General features: G+C 34.8%; 3 protein-coding genes across 5 annotated transcripts in view; all 3 read right to left on the bottom strand.

Moving 5' to 3' along the window:
* Positions 1–2,757, bottom strand: part of LOC128011526 (segment polarity protein dishevelled homolog DVL-1) — a 30,808-nt gene extending 28,051 nt beyond the window's left edge. Inside the window, exon 1 of one of the 2 annotated variants that reach the window (XM_052594015.1) lies at positions 2,320–2,757. In XM_052594015.1, coding sequence (XP_052449975.1) covers positions 2,320–2,489 — 170 coding nt within the window. In that variant the 5' untranslated portion in view covers positions 2,490–2,757. The remainder of the gene's footprint in view (positions 1–2,319) is intronic. The other variant, XM_052594014.1, reaches the window with a different exon arrangement.
* Positions 2,758–4,373: 1,616 nt separating this feature from the next.
* On the bottom strand, positions 4,374–11,732 carry mxra8b (matrix-remodelling associated 8b). Its single transcript, XM_052594711.1, has 10 exons — positions 11,600–11,732; positions 10,070–10,096; positions 9,661–9,963; positions 9,459–9,560; positions 8,048–8,539; positions 6,029–6,187; positions 5,878–5,908; positions 5,655–5,725; positions 5,243–5,320; positions 4,374–5,144 (listed from the first exon to the last, which is right to left on the bottom strand). Exons 1-10 carry the CDS (start codon positions 11,616–11,618, stop codon positions 5,119–5,121), a joined length of 1,308 nt encoding a protein of 435 aa, XP_052450671.1. The 5' UTR covers positions 11,619–11,732; the 3' UTR covers positions 4,374–5,118.
* A 646-nt stretch (positions 11,733–12,378) lies between these two features.
* On the bottom strand, positions 12,379–14,918 carry aurkaip1 (aurora kinase A interacting protein 1). Of its 2 annotated transcripts, XM_052594713.1 has the most exons (5): positions 14,765–14,918; positions 13,940–14,035; positions 13,588–13,851; positions 13,385–13,486; positions 12,606–12,651 (listed from the first exon to the last, which is right to left on the bottom strand). In XM_052594713.1, exons 2-5 carry the CDS (start codon positions 13,989–13,991, stop codon positions 12,647–12,649), a joined length of 423 nt encoding a protein of 140 aa, XP_052450673.1. In that variant the 5' UTR covers positions 13,992–14,035; positions 14,765–14,918; the 3' UTR covers positions 12,606–12,646. The 2 variants fall into 2 exon arrangements, with proteins under 2 accessions (XP_052450672.1, XP_052450673.1); XM_052594712.1 differs by having other exon boundaries at positions 12,379–12,651; positions 13,385–13,851; positions 14,765–14,907.
* Positions 14,919–17,567: the final 2,649 nt, after the last annotated feature.

The raw sequence follows: 17,567 nt of genomic DNA, 5'->3' as shown, positions 1-17,567 counted from the left end.
TGACAGCTGCTGGTTCACATTCCCCTCAACTAACCTCAGTCTATTGCTCATAATTTTGAAGTGATAGAAAATTACTGAAAATCTGCTATACTAATGAGTTTGCTGTCTGAACAAATTAGGACCTGTGAGATGTAAAGATTATGTTTGATGTTTTCTTCTGGTCAACACTGGTCACTGGATCTGACCCATCAGTCTTACTGGGAAATAATTCTGACCAATTTTAATTAACGTAATTGAGAGTGCTGTAGTTTTAGAGTTATGAAAGGTGCTGACACTTTCAAAGAGCAGGCTGACTTTGTCATGTCATGTTCAGATTTCCTGTTACGATGTCTCTGAAGGCCTGGCCTAAACTTCAAAAGCTTCAAATCGAGGGAAACCAGAGCACTGTCACTGTCAAATGGAGTTACAACACAAGACACTGTATAAGGAAACAACCATGATATATTAGCACCATGTGGACAACAGAAGCATGCCACTGGAGTTGACAAAATTAGCTCTGTTGCAGTGCATGTGTGGTGCTGTGGCAAGCTATTGAAGATTTTTCATTAAATGAGACATTTAATGCCCCTTTTTACAATATGTAATGTAAGTCTCTGGTGTCCCCAGAAAGTGCTTGGGAAGTTTCAGCTCAAAATACCACACAGATAATTTATTATAAAATTATGAAAATCTCTATTTTGAGTGGAAGTAGAAACACATTGTTATTCATGCCTGTCTCTTTAAATGCAAATGGGCTGCTGCTCCCCGTCTCCTTTTCTAGAATTTTCTAGCAGCAATATACAGTAAATAAATCAATAAATGCACTGCTCTCTTGTCTCATCTGAGGCTGGGAATCCGAGTAGTTTTCTGTGCTCGTCTGTGCAGCCAAAGACAATAGTAAGCATGCTTTGTGGCAACTTTCTCCATGGCATTAGAACTGGTACACCGTTGTCGCTTGCGAAATCATTTAAAAAATACTTATTATGTTACTAGTAATTATTTTTAAGTAATCAAACAGCGTCTTTCTCAATTTTACTAACTACTAGCACTTACTTCATTTGTGTAATTCAACCTAGTTCAATTGGGGTGTTTTCAGACCTGGCCCATTGTTTCGGAACCTGGTGCATTTCCCAAAATGCAAATGAATTTAAGGGTGAAAGCACCCTTAAGGTCCGTTCACACCAAGAACGATAACTGTAAAGATAACTATAAAGATAACGATATTAGCATCCACACCAGCAAACAATATTGTGTATTCTAAGCGGACGTGCGTCTGCTGCTTTAAATTCTCAAGCTCATCACAGCAGGATTGATTCTGATTGGTTGGCACTGTTTTTATCGTTCATCAGAAAAAAAAATCGTTCTGAAAGTGATTCCAACAATATCGTTTCTCTTTGCCTTCATTGTTATAGTTGTGGTGTGAACTCCGCTATTCTTTAATATTGAGAAGATTTTTAGAACTATATCTTTATCGTTATCTTTATAGTTATCGTGCTTGGTGTGAACGGCTCTTTAGTCACCAGAACTTTACAGTTTCCTCTGATACAGTATTTTCATAGTCACTGTTTTTTTTTTTGGGGGGGGGGGGGGGGGGGGGGGGGATAAAAATAAGTACTGTAGCAGTATGTACAAAAAGTTTAAAATTAAACTTGAAATGGAAAGGATACTAGCCAGTAAGGAATTACCTATTAGTAATTACAAAATGTAACGATGTTAAGTCTTCGTAATAAGGCCTTCAAGTGCACCTGGGAAACACTTAGACTACAGAGAGCATGTTAGGTAGAATAATAATTAATAATTATTACTAATTTGAATCTGTACATTACAAAGAAAACAATACATTAAAAGTTTTTGCAATCACATCATTTTAATCCAATAAACTCCTGTAAAGTCTAAGAATATATAATATAAATCAGTTTGTCATCCATGTTTCAATCGACACGACCCTTCCACGGTGAAAACTCGGCAAGTCGATTATCATCGAGAATTATTGGTTAACCATGTGCTCAAAACTGGTAATAAGGATAATTTGATACTTCCGTATTTAACTTTAAAGGCAAAAATAAATGTTAAAGCGGCTTGCCACAGTGGTGGAGGGTTCTGAGTCGAGCACGCGCACCCGCGCAAGAACGCGCACTTTAGAAACGGGTTCAAAGCAGGTGCCAGCAGCAACAATGTAACAATGTAGCGAACAACTAAACGTTCTAAACGCTTTCCAGGTTTGACAGCGTCTAGAAGACATGTGACTGCCATAATGCTGAGTTGATAGCGGGTGTGATCGTGTTTATTGAATACTAAACCACACTATAATATAAGCAAATCATATTTCCCCATACTTACCCGAAATCCTGATCCATAGATTTGAAAAAGAATTTATAACTGTTGACCGGACGATTGTTGAGGACATGTTTAAAATCCGCCAACGTGGCTTTTTCCGGAGAAACCGTCAGTTTCACTAAATAAGGGGTTTCTTCTTCGTCGATATGGTATATTATTTTGGTCTCCGCCATGAGTAGGCTTATATGGGTAGGACAATCATTGACAGAAGAAGGAGCAAGGGTTGCAGCAGCGCGATTAAAAATATATTTGTAGACTAAAACTCGTCAAGTGCCATATATGCGCTATAAGGCGACAATGCTGGTTGCCGGTTTCACGTAGGCAAACAAAAATCCTGGTATTGGACGGAGCGCGCGGTTCCAGACATGATCGGAGCTTACGCGTCTCTATCACGGCGTCAATGTTTCTCTCTGGTCGCCAGTAAAACAGGAAGGGACCGTTCACATCCCTATGAGCTGGAGTTCAGGATATTTTATCATTACAGGTTTCTCGTAGAGGTAGGCTGCCCTCTAGCGGTAAACACAGACAGCGACTGAACTGCAGTGGCTCCACTAAGCCAACTCCGTTAAAAACTGTTCTTCATGTCCTTGCCAGATAAACCTTTTTTAAAAGTTTTTTTTTATTTGTTATTTTTTTTATTCAAGGCTGTTTATTTATTAAGGGGTATCAAACAATACATTTCAAAAGTTGACATAAAAATAAATAAATAAAATCAGGCATAGCATGGAATTGTTGTCTGTACATTAACAAAACGGAGAACTACTGTCATTGATGTTATAGATTTACATATCACAAAAATATTTTTTCTTGCACTAGAGGCATCAAAATCTAAATGTTAATTTTATTTGTTTGTTCATTTAGAACAGAACAAATTAGACAAACGAGAATATATAATCAAACATGTCAGGGATATGTAGGAAAATATACAGAACTATGCAATTGTTACAATTGTACAAATTAAATTCTTTGTATTGCTTTCAGTGATTTACTTTAGATGCTGTTTTCAAATATCTTTTTTAATGTCAGTTTTTAAACATACATATTGTTCCATTCCATTTGCCTTTATGATTATAAACATATAAGATTCGTCTCACAATTCAGTGAGGAACAAATCATCACATCATCATAACAAAAAACCATGTACCTTAGATTAGAACATTCCCAAAACAATAATCTTTTTTTCCACAAATAACATTAACTTTTATATTTAATTGTATTGTTATATTGCAAAATTCTACAAATCAGTTTTTCAATACTTCATTTGAATAGAACATGGACAATAACATGAATGAGAAATATAAAATGTTTAAATTTTATAAACTTCATAAATTTAGATGATAGATAGATAGATATATTTGTGTCACTGTATATTTTCTAACAGCAGGGGGCAGCTCTGTTTTTCTCTATACTTCCTGTACTCCTTAAGTTTTTAGGAAACACGTACAGGTACCAAAAGTAACACACAAACTTCATGTCCCAATCAGAGTCAATCAAACTCAGTGCTCACAACATTTCACACTCCGTCTCACTGCACGCGACAGTTAAAGTGAACATCCTTTATTATGTATTAAACTTACTGGAGTTCAGTATTCTGAAAGATTCCTTTTCTTTGTTTAGTTTGTACTGAGAGCATTAATTTGTCTCCTGAAATGCCCTGCTCAACAGTTACAGTAAATAACTGAGTTGGATGAACTTGTGAGTTTAATGAACTTCCTAATGCAGGCAAATTAATTATTGCTATACAGTTTCAGGTTACAGCAAACATTTTAGCCGATGGCATAAAATACTGGATTTCTAGATTATTTAATAAATTTGTATTTTTATTTGACATTGTTACCGAAGTTACATAACTTACTGTAAAACAAAATATTTTTCTACAAAATATCGCACAGCGGCACCCCATTCCTGCAGGACATATGATATCAATTAATAATCTGCTAACAGTAGGGCTCAACATTTGTTACTGGGCACTTTGTCAAGTAAAGAATGTAGATAATAGAGCTGATAATAGAGACAATGTCTAACATATGAAAAAAATGAATCTTAATTACACAAAAAAATTTCAGAATAAACTTTATTATATTTGTACATTGGTGATCTATACCAAGATGATCATTTATTGCCATTTTAAAGATAAAAGCACACTCTAGATCAAATAAAACCTACTGCATAAATGCTTCATAACATGTGTAAATGAACATCACTGACCAAAACTGGTGAAAAACTGATGATGGGAAAAGATAAAGGCGAAAAACCAATGGACCGAAGAAGTCCGGGTCAACAGGGCTCAATATTCATACGAGAAGTAACATGTAGATACACATACATCAGAATAACAACAATAACACATTTAATTGCCTTTGAGGTTCACCTGTGTACCATCTTTTACGATTTAGACCTGAAGCCACAGCTATTTGTTTGCTTCCTGAGAAATTTCCATTCAGATTCAGACACTTACAGTGGTTTCTACCACACAGAATTTGAGCTATTTGACTTTTTAAATGTAGGAATTTAGCACAGAAGACTAACTAATGCTGAATTCAGCAAATTGCTCTATACCACAATTGACATATGTTTAACTTGAATTCATTAGATTACCAGTACGGTACACGGCGATTATGATAAGAAAAATATATCAAATGAATTGACTTACCAATATCAACAGAATTTGAGTATTATAAGATCTAAGTAGTAATTCTGCTGTAGAAAGACTAATCCCGTTCCTTTTCTCAATGTAAATGTAAAGTCCTTGAATCTCTTCTCATGCAGCATGCTCTGGACCAGCCAGCAGCTCACTATGAATCACTTCCATGACATTCTCTCCATTTCTTCGGTTGAGAGAGAGGAACACAGAGGAAGAGTGTGTAAATACATCACAATGCTTCTGCTCGTCCGGAACGAGCTTCACTAATTGAGACAACATTACCTCTGTTTAGATCAATGACTTTTGGAGAGGTATAGTTGTTTGCCGCAGCCCTTTCTTTCATTATGTTGTTCTTGTAGTCTAAATAAAAATACAGGGATTTCTTCAATATATGCTGATATAAATATGAAAACATGATCATCATCTATTAATATTCATCAGATTTCACTGGAAAATTCCTTGCTATAAAAAATAATCAACCAATTAAAAAAAAAAAACTGTTTATTTAATTAAACCAAGAGTCTTGTTCTTATGAATACTGAAAAAAAAATGATTCTTGCAAACCAAAATCACACTTCTTTAGACTTTCAAGAGCACTAGTTATAGCATCAACAGTCTATTTTCATAAAGTCTTGATTTTTAAATGACCTACTTCAGCTTTAAGAGAAATCCTGGAAAATGTGCCTGCACTTACCCAGTCGTAAGTCCTCCTGATTGTAGGCTTGGAGTTCTGTGGCATCGAGCTCAACTGATGTCCTCCGACCCCTGCCAAGTAAAGCCAAAGTTATGCTTTTTATGTATTAGTGAGTGTAAAATGATTATTGTGGATTTTGAATTGACTCAAAAACACTGAATCAAATACTGTGAAGCTGAATTGACAAAACTGGAGGACTTTTTCAGTCTATTTGAATTCTTACCGTTCAGACCATCGAACCTCAAACTCAGGCCCTGAAACAGATATAATACGAAATGTCAAAAGAACTTTCAGTAAGATTCAAGCCTATAATCTCACAGGTGTTAATTATATATTTAAATGTTTCAGTTCACCAGTCATCCACATGGTCCTACTTTTTTTTCTGCAGTGCCTCGTGGTCATAATGATGACAATGAGCATTAACAGAAGCAGCAGGAAGATTGCCAGGATGTAGCCCACTTGGTGCAAGGGGTGAGTTTGATTCTCAGGCAGAATTACATTGAGCACATGAGGCGCTTCGACCATGTTTCTATCTGCTCACCAAGAAGGAAAAGAAAACATGAGAAGACCAGATGAATGAGAACCCTTAAATATCTGATTTTATATAAACATTTAACTACTTTATGTTGTGCTAAAAGACAAGAAAGAAAGCTGAAAAGCCCTGATTACTAGTTAGTTTTTCCCATTTCATCAGGTCTGGCAGGCGAGAGGGGAGAGAATGGTCAAAACAGGCGTAATGAGTTCCAGACCTGATGTCATGCCGCAGCAATGGAGAAAAAAAAACACAAACCACAAGAACGGGAAGCGATAGTCCAGGCGGAGAAAAATACCAGCACTTCATGGTCCGTCTGTCTGGAGACATTTTCCACTTATTTAGTGCTGCACAATAACAGGGGGAATTTTGATTTAATCTGCTAAATGTTCAGGGATCGCATGTGTCAGTAGTGCTTATACGACCAAATAAACCAAACAAACTCACTGTCTAATTTGTCTTTTGTCATTTGTCTAATCTTGTTCTCTGCTCAACAACACAAAAAATGACTTCTTCCTCCTAAAACTAACAGACATTATGATTACTTCATGAGTCATTATGTCTCATCGCAATGAAGAATCAAATGAATTGCACATGGTAAGCATTCATATTTGTATAATACTGATGTATTTAGCAACGCAAATTGTATTGGGAATACAACACGTGTAAAAATTTTGTGTATTATTTATAATGCCATTTTTGTTCAGTTGTTTAGAGGACAGCCGTAGAGAACAAAAGAGGGAAGAAGTGGGATTGGGATAAACACGGATTTCAACTCATCCAAGTTAAATTGTTGAATGTGCATTAACCTCTAGATAGTGTTACATTTTTTTTACAGTAAGTTTAAAAAATATATGATTTAATATCCATTAAAAAATAGCAATATTATTATTCTTTTTTTAATTAACATTATTTAACATTTTTCAATAAATATTCTGTAAATATATGTATTAAAAAAAACTAAAAATTTAAAAATACAAGGTCACATTCAGACAATGCACTAAATCTATAGGATAGCTGACTGACACCACATCTTTTTCTACTTCTAGTAAAGTGGGGCAACATGTTTACAGACATGTGAAGATGTGAATCTAACACAGACCATACCCGCTTTGAGCTTTCATGTTACAGTAACAGCGGACCAGATGTTGTACAGATGTGGCTTTCCATGTCAAAAATCAGCCCATTGCCAATGCAAGGTGGGGAATATTGTCTGAGCAATGATGGTAAAATCTGCAAACCCCAGAAGAAAGCAAGACGTTGCTGTGACCTTTTCTGGGGCTGTTATAGTTTATAAAGTGAGCTCAGCCATTGCTAAGCAGGGGAAATATGAAGCACTCTTCCAATAAAACCTCCCCCACCTCCTTTATGACCTATTCACTGCATTTCTGTTGAAAACATTTACTCATACAAACTCATCTTTACAAGTGTTTTGTAATACAGAGAAGGCAATGACAAAGCCTAAATGACTGGAGTGAGTCAATCTGAACAAGGACAAAAGACAAAGGCATTTTAGACCGCTCAAAAAAAAAACAAAAAAAAACAAAAACAGAGTGACATGGAAAGATTACTGTAAAATTCCCACTGCATACTGGAGAGGACAGAGCAGAAAAGAAAACAGAGAAAAAAAGTCAGGAAGTAAATATAGTTCTCAGACAACATTCCTCCCACAAACCCAAATATACATGTAAAAGGAGGAGCAAAGGAGCAGAAATGTATGTTAAAGAGCTTTCTTTAAGTCTTGCCTGTCATGCAACAAAAAAGGAAAAGATGCAGAATTTTTGGAAGAATCATTAGACAGATCCCTTCACTATTGCTAAACAATAAAAGAACTAAATCACATTAAAAAGTATTCTCTTACTTGGGTCATCAGCAGGTGGGACAGGATAAGAAGAAGGAGTTTTTGGTGCATCAGTAGAGGCCTGCACTGGAGGCAAAGGCTGGACAGAAGGGCCGACGATCACCCTGAAGATTCGTCTTTCATGTAGGCCACAGTAGTGATGGTGAAGGTGGCAGGAATACAGACCTTTATCAGAGGGCTGAATGTTGTGGACACTCAGGGAGAAATCCCCCATGGAGAAGGCATCGGTTGAGATGTTCATCTTATTCCGGAGGAAGAGCGGCCCGTATTGGCGGTTCTCTCCAGAGGCGTACATATCAATGAGGCGGTCTGCTCGGTCACGGGTGACCCCAGGTGCCTGCCAGTCCCAGTGGACCACCTGCTGCTGGCCCTCGTCCCTCTGACTTTCTGTCCACAATTGCCTGCGGTTCACACAGGGAAGCACCACACTCTTCCCCACCAGAACCACAAAAACTGATTTTTCACCATCCCAGACACGTTTTTCCTTTCGAGCTGCAGAGATTGAATTTTTTTTTATAATAATTATAATAATGTTTAATTGATATTGTGTTAAATTAAACCTATTATAAAAAAAATATATATATTTTTTTTTTTATCCTCAACTTGGTTGGTTATAAACACAGAAATGACACACTATGGAAGCCTGGAAGCTCCTTAACAAGTATATAAAAAAAATTTACTACTATTTAAATTTACTAAAATTTATACTCAAATAAAGCCACATTGTGTGATAAAAAGTCACATTGTTAGATATGAAGACACAAATATGAGAAATAAGTCATATTGCAAGATCAAATATTAATAATTGTGAGATAAAGTCATTTTGAGTAATATAAAGCCATATTGGGAGATAAAAAGTAGTATTGCAAAATAAAAAGTCACGATAGGAATAGAAAGTCATTTTGTGAAAGGTATAAAGTCACAGTTTTTAGATATAAAGTCATGACTGAGAACTTATTCATTTGTTTATTCAGTTTTTAAAGCCATGGTCTATTTAGATTAAAAACAGTACAATCAAATAAAATATGCTTCACAGTCTTTGTAGTTTGGCAAGTAAGCCATGATGGTGGTTCTTCACCTTTTAATAAATATCCATGTGTAAATCTTGTATGACCTTAAATACACCTTTTAAAACAACATGGTCATGGTCTTGTGGCTAGATTTAAAACTAGTAAAAATAATAGTATTAATAATAATAATAATCTTACACTAGGATTTGTTTCATATATCTTATTTTGTCATGACTGAGAAATAAACATTCTCAAATGTGTAAAATAAAGTCACAGTTGGGAAATAAGTTGCGATCACCTTTTTTCTTCTTCTAATTTTTAATTCTGGGGTGGAAAAAGGCTTCCTTTCTTGTGTTTTTCAGTTTAGAAACAAACAATAGATGTGAAGCTTATTCTCTTACGTGATTTAGTGACGTTGAGCTGGATTGGAATGGACTGGTGGACCTTGCAATAGTGGTGATGTAGGTTGCAGGTATAGATACCTTTATCATTCACATCCACATCTGAGTAAACAACACAGCAACAGAAGAATGGCAGGTATTAAATATCACAAGAAAAAGAATCAAAAGAGTGACGTGTAATGGTCTTAAAGGATGAACCTACTATTAATAACTAGTGAGAAATTTCCATCACTGAAGGCGTCTTTTGAAATAGTAATTCGGCCCTTGTTGTAGTCGTTGTACAAGCGCTCTCTTCCCCCTGAGAACATATCTAAAATGCGCTCCACAGTGTAATCGGGTTGGTCCCGGATCAGGTCCCAATGCACGACGCGCTGACGGTCCCGCAGGCGATCCTGTCTCCAAACCATCCGCTGGTTATGACACGGCAGTAGAACATCAGACCCGGCTGGAACAGTAATGTTCCTTGCCTCCACAACCACACTTGGCAAGCTGTTTCGTGCCCAGGCTAAAATAAATGAACGTATATTACATTATATATATTAATCTGGGTTTATAACGTATAACAAAAAAAGGGAAACTTCGACCAAACAAGTGTTTTGTTGTTCACTTACCACATGGTAAGATTAGGGCAGTCCAGACTGAAATGAGAACAAGAACACACTTAGAAGTCACACTTAATGACATCATCTGAATATGTAAATTTGGCATCTGCCCTGTAGATGTTTCAAACACCAAGCTCTGCCCCAAATCACTGTTTGCATCAGTCAGTGTTCATATTGTAAATGCAGACACATTAAAACATTCAGAACTGCATAAGACTTATTACTAAATGCTGCGTTTGCTGCTATGCCAACACAAAGATGAACAGCACAGAGGATCCATTCATTCCCTCTCAGCAGTCAGAACTGTAATCCAGAAGAGATGGAGGCCTCTCCACAACCATCACGAAAACTATAGAACATTTCATCTAATCAGAAATAAATCTATCTATGGTCACGAAACAGAAATGGTCAAGGTCACAGTACAACTGCCACCATCCAACACCAGCTGTGTATTAATGTGAGGAATGCAAGGGGGGAATTTGAGATTTGGGAAAAAATACATTAATAAAAACAGAATGCAAGACTGTCTGCCTCTGTAATACAATTAATATATTATAAAACAGGTCATAACAGACATAACGCAAATAAAGAAACGTCCCATTAAAAGTAAAGTAAAAACTTAAATTAATATGAACGAAAAAGAGATTAGATTTAGGAGGGTTGTGTTCTATAAGAGCCTAAACAATGAGATGGAAAGCAAAGTGTGGCCACAAAGAAAAAAATAAAAACCCCAAACCCTGTAATTGTCTTTACATGAATGAGTGTTTAAACAAGAAGACTATTAAACATTGACAATGTCTTTCCACACAAAAGACGTCTATTTAAAATAAAAAAAAAGAATAAAATAAAATAAACTTAATGCAAGGAGAGCAAAAATAACTTTAGGTTTTCCCCATCTGTAATTCAATTTGATTTATATTCTCAGACCAGGATTTACACTCAACAGAAATAAAAGAGAATTCATGAAGAAAACGTTGCAATATTTCCCTGACAAACCTGCATGAGAAGCAGCAGATGTGGAGGAAAACACATAGTTTACTACTGCTGATGATGCAGAATGAAGACGGTGACTCACTGACGTTCATAACTAATACACAGAACTGACTTTAGTCAGAGGTAAGTCATAACTGCGTGAATCACAACAACACACTCTTTTAATCAGACAAAGCTATACAATTTAAAGAGTGAAGGAGGCGGGAGGAGTGCTGTAGGTTAACAGAAAGAAAAACAAAGCAGCTGAAGTAACGTTTAATCTATACCGTTCTGCCAAATATATAGACAAATTAGCACATATTTTTGACACAGAAACCTGATAAACAAAGGGAAGGAGAGTTTGGCAGAACGCCAACACGAGACTTCTAAAAAGGCAAAATGTATTAAAGACAAAATTGAATGCATATTAATGCACAATTCCACAGGATGCAACACAGTGTTGTGTAGGTAAAAAAAAAAAAAATAATAATAATAATAAAAACAGTAAAAAATAATATAAAATAAGTATGGAAATTCGTAAAAAAAAAAAAAAAATTGGCTACTTACTGTATGGCGCTAGAAACATGTCCGAAAAGTGGTGAAGAGATTGTTATTTCTGGTGCGAGATGAAAATGTTTTTCAGAGGACTGTTACCTCACCTCAGGAGTTTCGTCGACCAGCGACAGAAAACTAAATCTTTGCTGTCTGCTTGTCTGGACCACGAACATGCTCCTCCTCCAGAATATTTAACATCATGAAATACTAAACTCTCTCACATTACCTGCTAATATTTCAAAATTTAAACCGGGTTTCAACAGCAACGCAGAATCATATCTCACAATAAAAACGTATTTGGGGACTTGACCAAAATAAGAAACTAAAAGAAACGAAAAGAAAATATAGCCTAATATATATATATACACACACAACAAATATTAAACTTAATTATGTGGAATAGTTGAATTTTATTTATTTTATTATATTTAATGACGGTGGTAAACAACTTATATATAATACAGTAATAATACAAATTATTTAGTAAAATCCTATAATGAACTCAAATAAAATGCACCTCACATTTAACAGGTTATTCCAAAGCATTACAGACATACAATGTCATTTCATTTTAATCATTGCTTTGGAAAGAGGCCTGTGAGTCTCAGGACTCATAAGATACTTATTAAACTACACTACAGTAGGCATGGAGATGATTTGCTTCACCCTAGTGGTGATTAGAGAATATGGTTTCTAAAAAAAAAAAAAAAAAAAAGGAGATGGCTTTTGTTTGTGTCATTCATATCATGTGTAGGTGATATGGGTTGTTAAAACATTGCACAACTAAGAGGTGGGATATGAGGCATTTTTATTGCAGTAATGAGTACATATATATATAGTACATATGGATTTCAGGTCACTGTTTTGCTCCAGATGAAGTAACAGTAGAGTGAATGGTATTATGAACAAACACAAGTCTAAAAATATTTAAATAGCACAGATGTTAATTAATCTCTTTTATTCTGACTTGTTCTGACATAGACTTGTGGTGCTGTCCATCCATCTGGGGCTCTCTTTAGTCCAGCTCGCCTTACGATTCGGGCAAGATCTCTTTCAAACTTAGCCTGTAAATTTAAGAAAACGAATTAAATGGAACACAAATCTTCAGTATGGCCTCTAAATATGAATGTCTTGCATTCACAAAACACTTCAGAGTTTGAAAATACAACTTCCAACAGATACCCAATTCTTTTTAATTGATGCAACCCAAAAAACTAAATACACACACAGCTTATGACTTGAATATCTCTGCACCCAATCACTAGAATAAGGAAATCACTTTTACGGCACCTTCTGATCACACTGCAAAGAAAGTGATGTTCTTCCTCTGTATTCCTGTATTTTTTTAAGTGCAAATGTCTAAAGAATCTTAAATCAATATACATTTCCTTCAGAAGCATGTTTTTTGAGAAACTGAGCTTGTGAGGTAATGATTAAAACAAGAACAAATTTGCCAGTGGGCTTCGGAAATATTTATTACAAAAACAACTTTTCATACCCCAATTAAGATAGCTTAATTTAGTCAGATTTATCAGAAAGCATGCCTTCCTATATTAAAATTAGCATATCAGTAAATGTACCTTTAAGTATTTTTCCATATTTTTACTGGAAAAAAAAACAACTCAGATTTATGACCTTTTTTGGCCTTAATTTGTCGAATGATAAATTTAGACTTTTTACAACATATTTAACACCACAGAAACCCTGAATATACTTAGTTATATTTAAAATCACATAACACACACACACAAAAAAACACTATTTACTCTTGGTGTCTAGATGACTAAAATAACTGACCTGTTTTTTCTTCCTCCTGACATCTCTCACCCTCCTCCTCAGGAACTTGGTCCGTTTTAGCAGCTTCTTGTATTTGTGCCTGTTCATCTTCCTTCGTCGGATCTGCAGCACATTCTTGCAGTTCAGTGGTGTTGAGCTTTCCCCATCCTCCAGTAAAGGCACTGCAAATGGAGGCAGCACTGTGGATTTTCCCACAATCTCACCTTCATCCAGAGGCGGTGAAGCCTCCAGCAATGGGGGGAGAGAGTAGCGCAGAGAAAGCCAGCTTTCCAAGGGTGAAACTGATAGTTTACGGGGCACAAGGACCTCCTCTAACTCTGGCTCAAGAGGTGTCCATAGTTTGGGTGGAAGTTTGTTGTCAGCAGCTGAAGTGAAGCATCTCTTTGAATATTTAAGAGCTCTGAAATGAGTAGAATGACAGTGTTGCACAACACTGCATAACGCCTGGCTCTGGTTCTGCAATGAACCTGGAAAACAAAAGAAAAAGTATAGGACATTGTAAAATTATCTAGAAAAATGAAATGTGTTATTGATGCGAAATTTAATAAGCTTTACCAGACACTTTGGAAAGCAGGTTCAGCCGTGAAACCACCCTTGGAAGAAACATACTTTACAGTCCTATGGCCGTTGCACCCTCAAGAGCATCATGGACTGAAAATATAATAAAGCAATTTTATGTCCTGGGGATGATTTTTACAGATTTTCTTTGTAATATATAAAGGTCACGATAAAGCTGCCTTGGAAACAAATTATTTGCAAAGCAATGGATGTATCTTTTTAAGCATAAACACATAAAATACCTTTAAATATATATATTTTACTACTAGTATCCCTCAGTTGTGGTTTCCATCACAACCAACAACTTTGCCACTAAGTATTAATAAGTTAGTGTATTTTTAACCAAAAAGACATGGTTAAAGTAAATATGGTCAGTAAATAAACAACAGGCTTTTAAAGAAAATAGGATACGTTTAAAGAAAAGGTAAAAATTTGAAAAAGCGTGAAAATATTATGTATTTAAGATTTAAATAAGACAATTGCTGAAACGTTAGCCTTAACAATAGCAACACTGTTATCAAGGTACATCATATATATATATATATATATATATATATATATATACACACACACACACACACACACATCTATAAACACATAAAACTGATATACTGACAGGAATATCACGTTATACGTTAGATTACACTGTAACTAGGCAGTTCAGTTCATGCTGGAGGAGTTGGCTTGGCTTCATAGCTTAAAATGATATACGTTAGTATATAGATAGTTAGTTAGTATATATAAATATATAGACATTATTAAATCGGTAAACAAGCAGGCAACTATTATGCTCTTTTTAAAAATACCAATCAGATTACATACCTTGCCAGTTTAAAAAAATGTTCAATGTGACTCCGTCTATTTCCGGTGCATGAGTGTGGAGGTTCCCCTTAGAACGGATTTAACCTTCAAAGGTTCCGAGCCAGATATGTTATGGTTCTGGTACAAATCGGTACAAATAGCTGTTGTTCTGTAGAATATGTCAGAGACGAATCTTTTGCCTGTGTCAGATCAGACTGAACGGATCATCCCGGTTGTTTTGGGAAGTGTAAATATCACCAAAATATGGTCAAACATGAACGGAAAATTATCATTGTCTTTGTGGATCGTGGATAAAAACCAATGAAACATCCCGATATTCTAAAAAAGTAAAAAATAGAATAATAGAAATGTGTTATAAATCAATCTTGTGTTTTTTAAAGTCTAACATTATCAAAACCGAGAACGAGTGTCTTTCTCACGTCATGTTTCTTCTGTGTTGCATATTTCCCAGAAAATAAACCCGTGCTACTGATATTTACGTATTTATTTATTTAAGGGACAAATATTTACAACAAATATACAAGAAGGGATAATTAAAAAAGAAAAAAAAAAGAAAAACAATAATATTCCAGATAGTTTACAGAAGAAAATAAATGATTAAAATAGAAATTATGATAGATAGATAGATAGATAGATAGATAGATAGATAGATAGATAGATAGATAGATAGATAGATAGATATAGAAATACATTTATTTATAGAATATTTCAATGTATTTAAAATGATGTATACAATATTTGTTAAAATATATTCAAGAACATATCAGTGAATATTCCACTTAATTACATGTATGTGTCTTGAATAAATATTGGCACTTGTGTCATTATAACCAAGAAATTCATATCCTGTTTTGTTTTAGCTGGCAGCACCATTGCACATCCCCTGCTTAATAAAAGTGGTCTGTTGACTGTTGTGTACATGGTGGATCCAAAACGCAAAACTCTGACCACGAAGGTCATGACCTATCTGAACTCAGTAGCCTACTATAAATCTGCAGGCATTTGGAAAAAAATCAAACCACAGGACATCTCAGTCATTTTATATTTGATATTCCCTTGGAGAGAGACGCAGGTAAATAAAGCTAATATTAGATCCATGCGCTCTCATCTGAGGTTTTCCAAAAATAGAATTCATATGTGACAGTAATATCACTTGCCAAGACATGTTACGTAAGTAAAGTGTCTAGCCAAGACTTGTCTGTCATCAAAACTCATTTAGTCAAAAAAGGCATGTGAACAGAAATGGTAAAGTAACTATAATTGAGTCTTATGTTTTTAATAAGTCTTATATTTAGGAATTTAAATTTAGTACATTAAATGTGTTGAGAACACAATCAGAACTAGAAAAAAAACTATATTTAAATAAAGCAGTTAAACAAAAACAGAGTAGAAGTTGTGGTTATAGTTTCACTATCTGCAAGGCAATGTAAATATATGTGGAATAACTAGTCCTACAGGATGTCTATCAACCATAAATGTTTACTGCAGCCTTAAAATAAAAACAATAGAGAACTTTAGGTGTTTTTCTGTAGGGGGTTTATTATTAACCAATGGATATCTTCAACAAGATGATGTTTACGTTTCTTATTCTTTTCTTTCTTTTTTTTTTCTTTCTTTTTTTTGGTTATCCAGCATAATTAGCAAACACAGTGCAGTGTCAACAACTCTCAATGACCCTCTTATCAGTACATAGTTAATAGGTGTGCTGTTAGATTTTTGTACCTCCCTCCCCTCACACACCCCTCTTCTCATAGGCTGCTCGCTTTTCCAATTATGTTTTTGAAAAAGGAAAAAGGACACCATGTTTAGCCTTTATTCTTCATGAGGAAGCATTTACCTCATTTTTGAATAGTTTCTAGTTTAAGGGAAAAGTGTTAAAGTAGATGATTGAATGGAAGTGATATAATGTATTATCAACCCATAATGACAAAAAAGAACTTCTGGAAAGTCACTTTGTGAGAAGCATGATTCATTATTCAACATTCAGTATTTATCTGATAAAGAAGAGTTATTTTGTATGGGTGGCTTATAAAGGAAATGAATGTGTAAAGGTGTCCTAGTTGTGCAGTTTAATTGCATAATAATGTTGCCTACTTATCAGTACATAGTTAATAGGTGTGCTGTTATATTTTTGTACCTCCCTCCCCTCACACACCCCCTCTTCTCATAGGCTGCTTTGCTCATAGCAGCTTGTCTGTCCAATTATGTTTTTTGCATGCCAGAGGGCTAGATATGGTATCATATTCACTCCAATATTAACAACAGATATACTGCAGGAGTCTCCACCATTTAAGTTTGTCTATTTTGGCAAATTATTCATTAGGGTGCTCTATAGGAAATAATATACATTTTTTGCATTTGTAAAATAATGAATTATATTTAAATTCAAGAATTAAGTATGTGGCACTGCAGAAATTAATATTTTCATAAATCATAAAATAATGACAAATAAATGACTACATAAAAATGACTACATAAAAATGACTGACAGTGTTTTTTTTATGTATTTAACCTTTTATACACTGTAAATTGTTACATATATTAAATAGCTAAACATACTTAAGCTTCATGTACCTCTAGCTTTATAAAAATCCCAATAGCTATTAATAAAAATTAAAATTAAAAAATAGGTTAATTGACTTCCTAAGTTTCACGTTCATGAATACAGGAAAAATAGGAAATAGGCTATATAATATAGGAAAATATTGATTACATTTGCATTTTTAAGTATTTTCTGGATTAAAGAACTGTATAACTTTAAGGAACTATGCAGATTAAATAAATTCACTCAGTAAAAATGATT

Source organism: Carassius gibelio, chromosome B23 (assembly GCF_023724105.1).
Source record: "Carassius gibelio isolate Cgi1373 ecotype wild population from Czech Republic chromosome B23, carGib1.2-hapl.c, whole genome shotgun sequence".
NCBI classification, from domain to species: domain Eukaryota; kingdom Metazoa; phylum Chordata; class Actinopteri; order Cypriniformes; family Cyprinidae; genus Carassius; species Carassius gibelio.
The sequence above is the reverse complement of the archived record's forward strand: the minus strand, read 5'-3'. Positions and strand labels throughout refer to the sequence as shown.

Excerpts from the sequence above, each read along its gene's own strand:
- aurkaip1 (XM_052594712.1), bottom strand. The coding sequence starts at position 13,991 with ATGTTTCTTCCAAGGGTGGTTTCACGGCTGAACCTGCTTTCCAAAGTG. Across the intron at positions 13,852-13,939 it reads CCTGCTTTCCAAAGTGTCTG|GTTCATTGCAGAACCAGAGC; the intron begins GTAAAGCTTATT and ends TTTGTTTTCCAG. Across the intron at positions 12,652-13,384 it reads TCAGGAGGAAGAAAAAACAG|GCTAAGTTTGAAAGAGATCT; the intron begins GTCAGTTATTTT and ends TTAAATTTACAG.
- mxra8b (XM_052594711.1), bottom strand. Across the intron at positions 8,540-9,458 it reads GCTCAACGTCACTAAATCAC|CTCGAAAGGAAAAACGTGTC; the intron begins GTAAGAGAATAA and ends CAATCTCTGCAG. Across the intron at positions 5,726-5,877 it reads GAGGTTCGATGGTCTGAACG|GGGTCGGAGGACATCAGTTG; the intron begins GTAAGAATTCAA and ends TTTACTTGGCAG.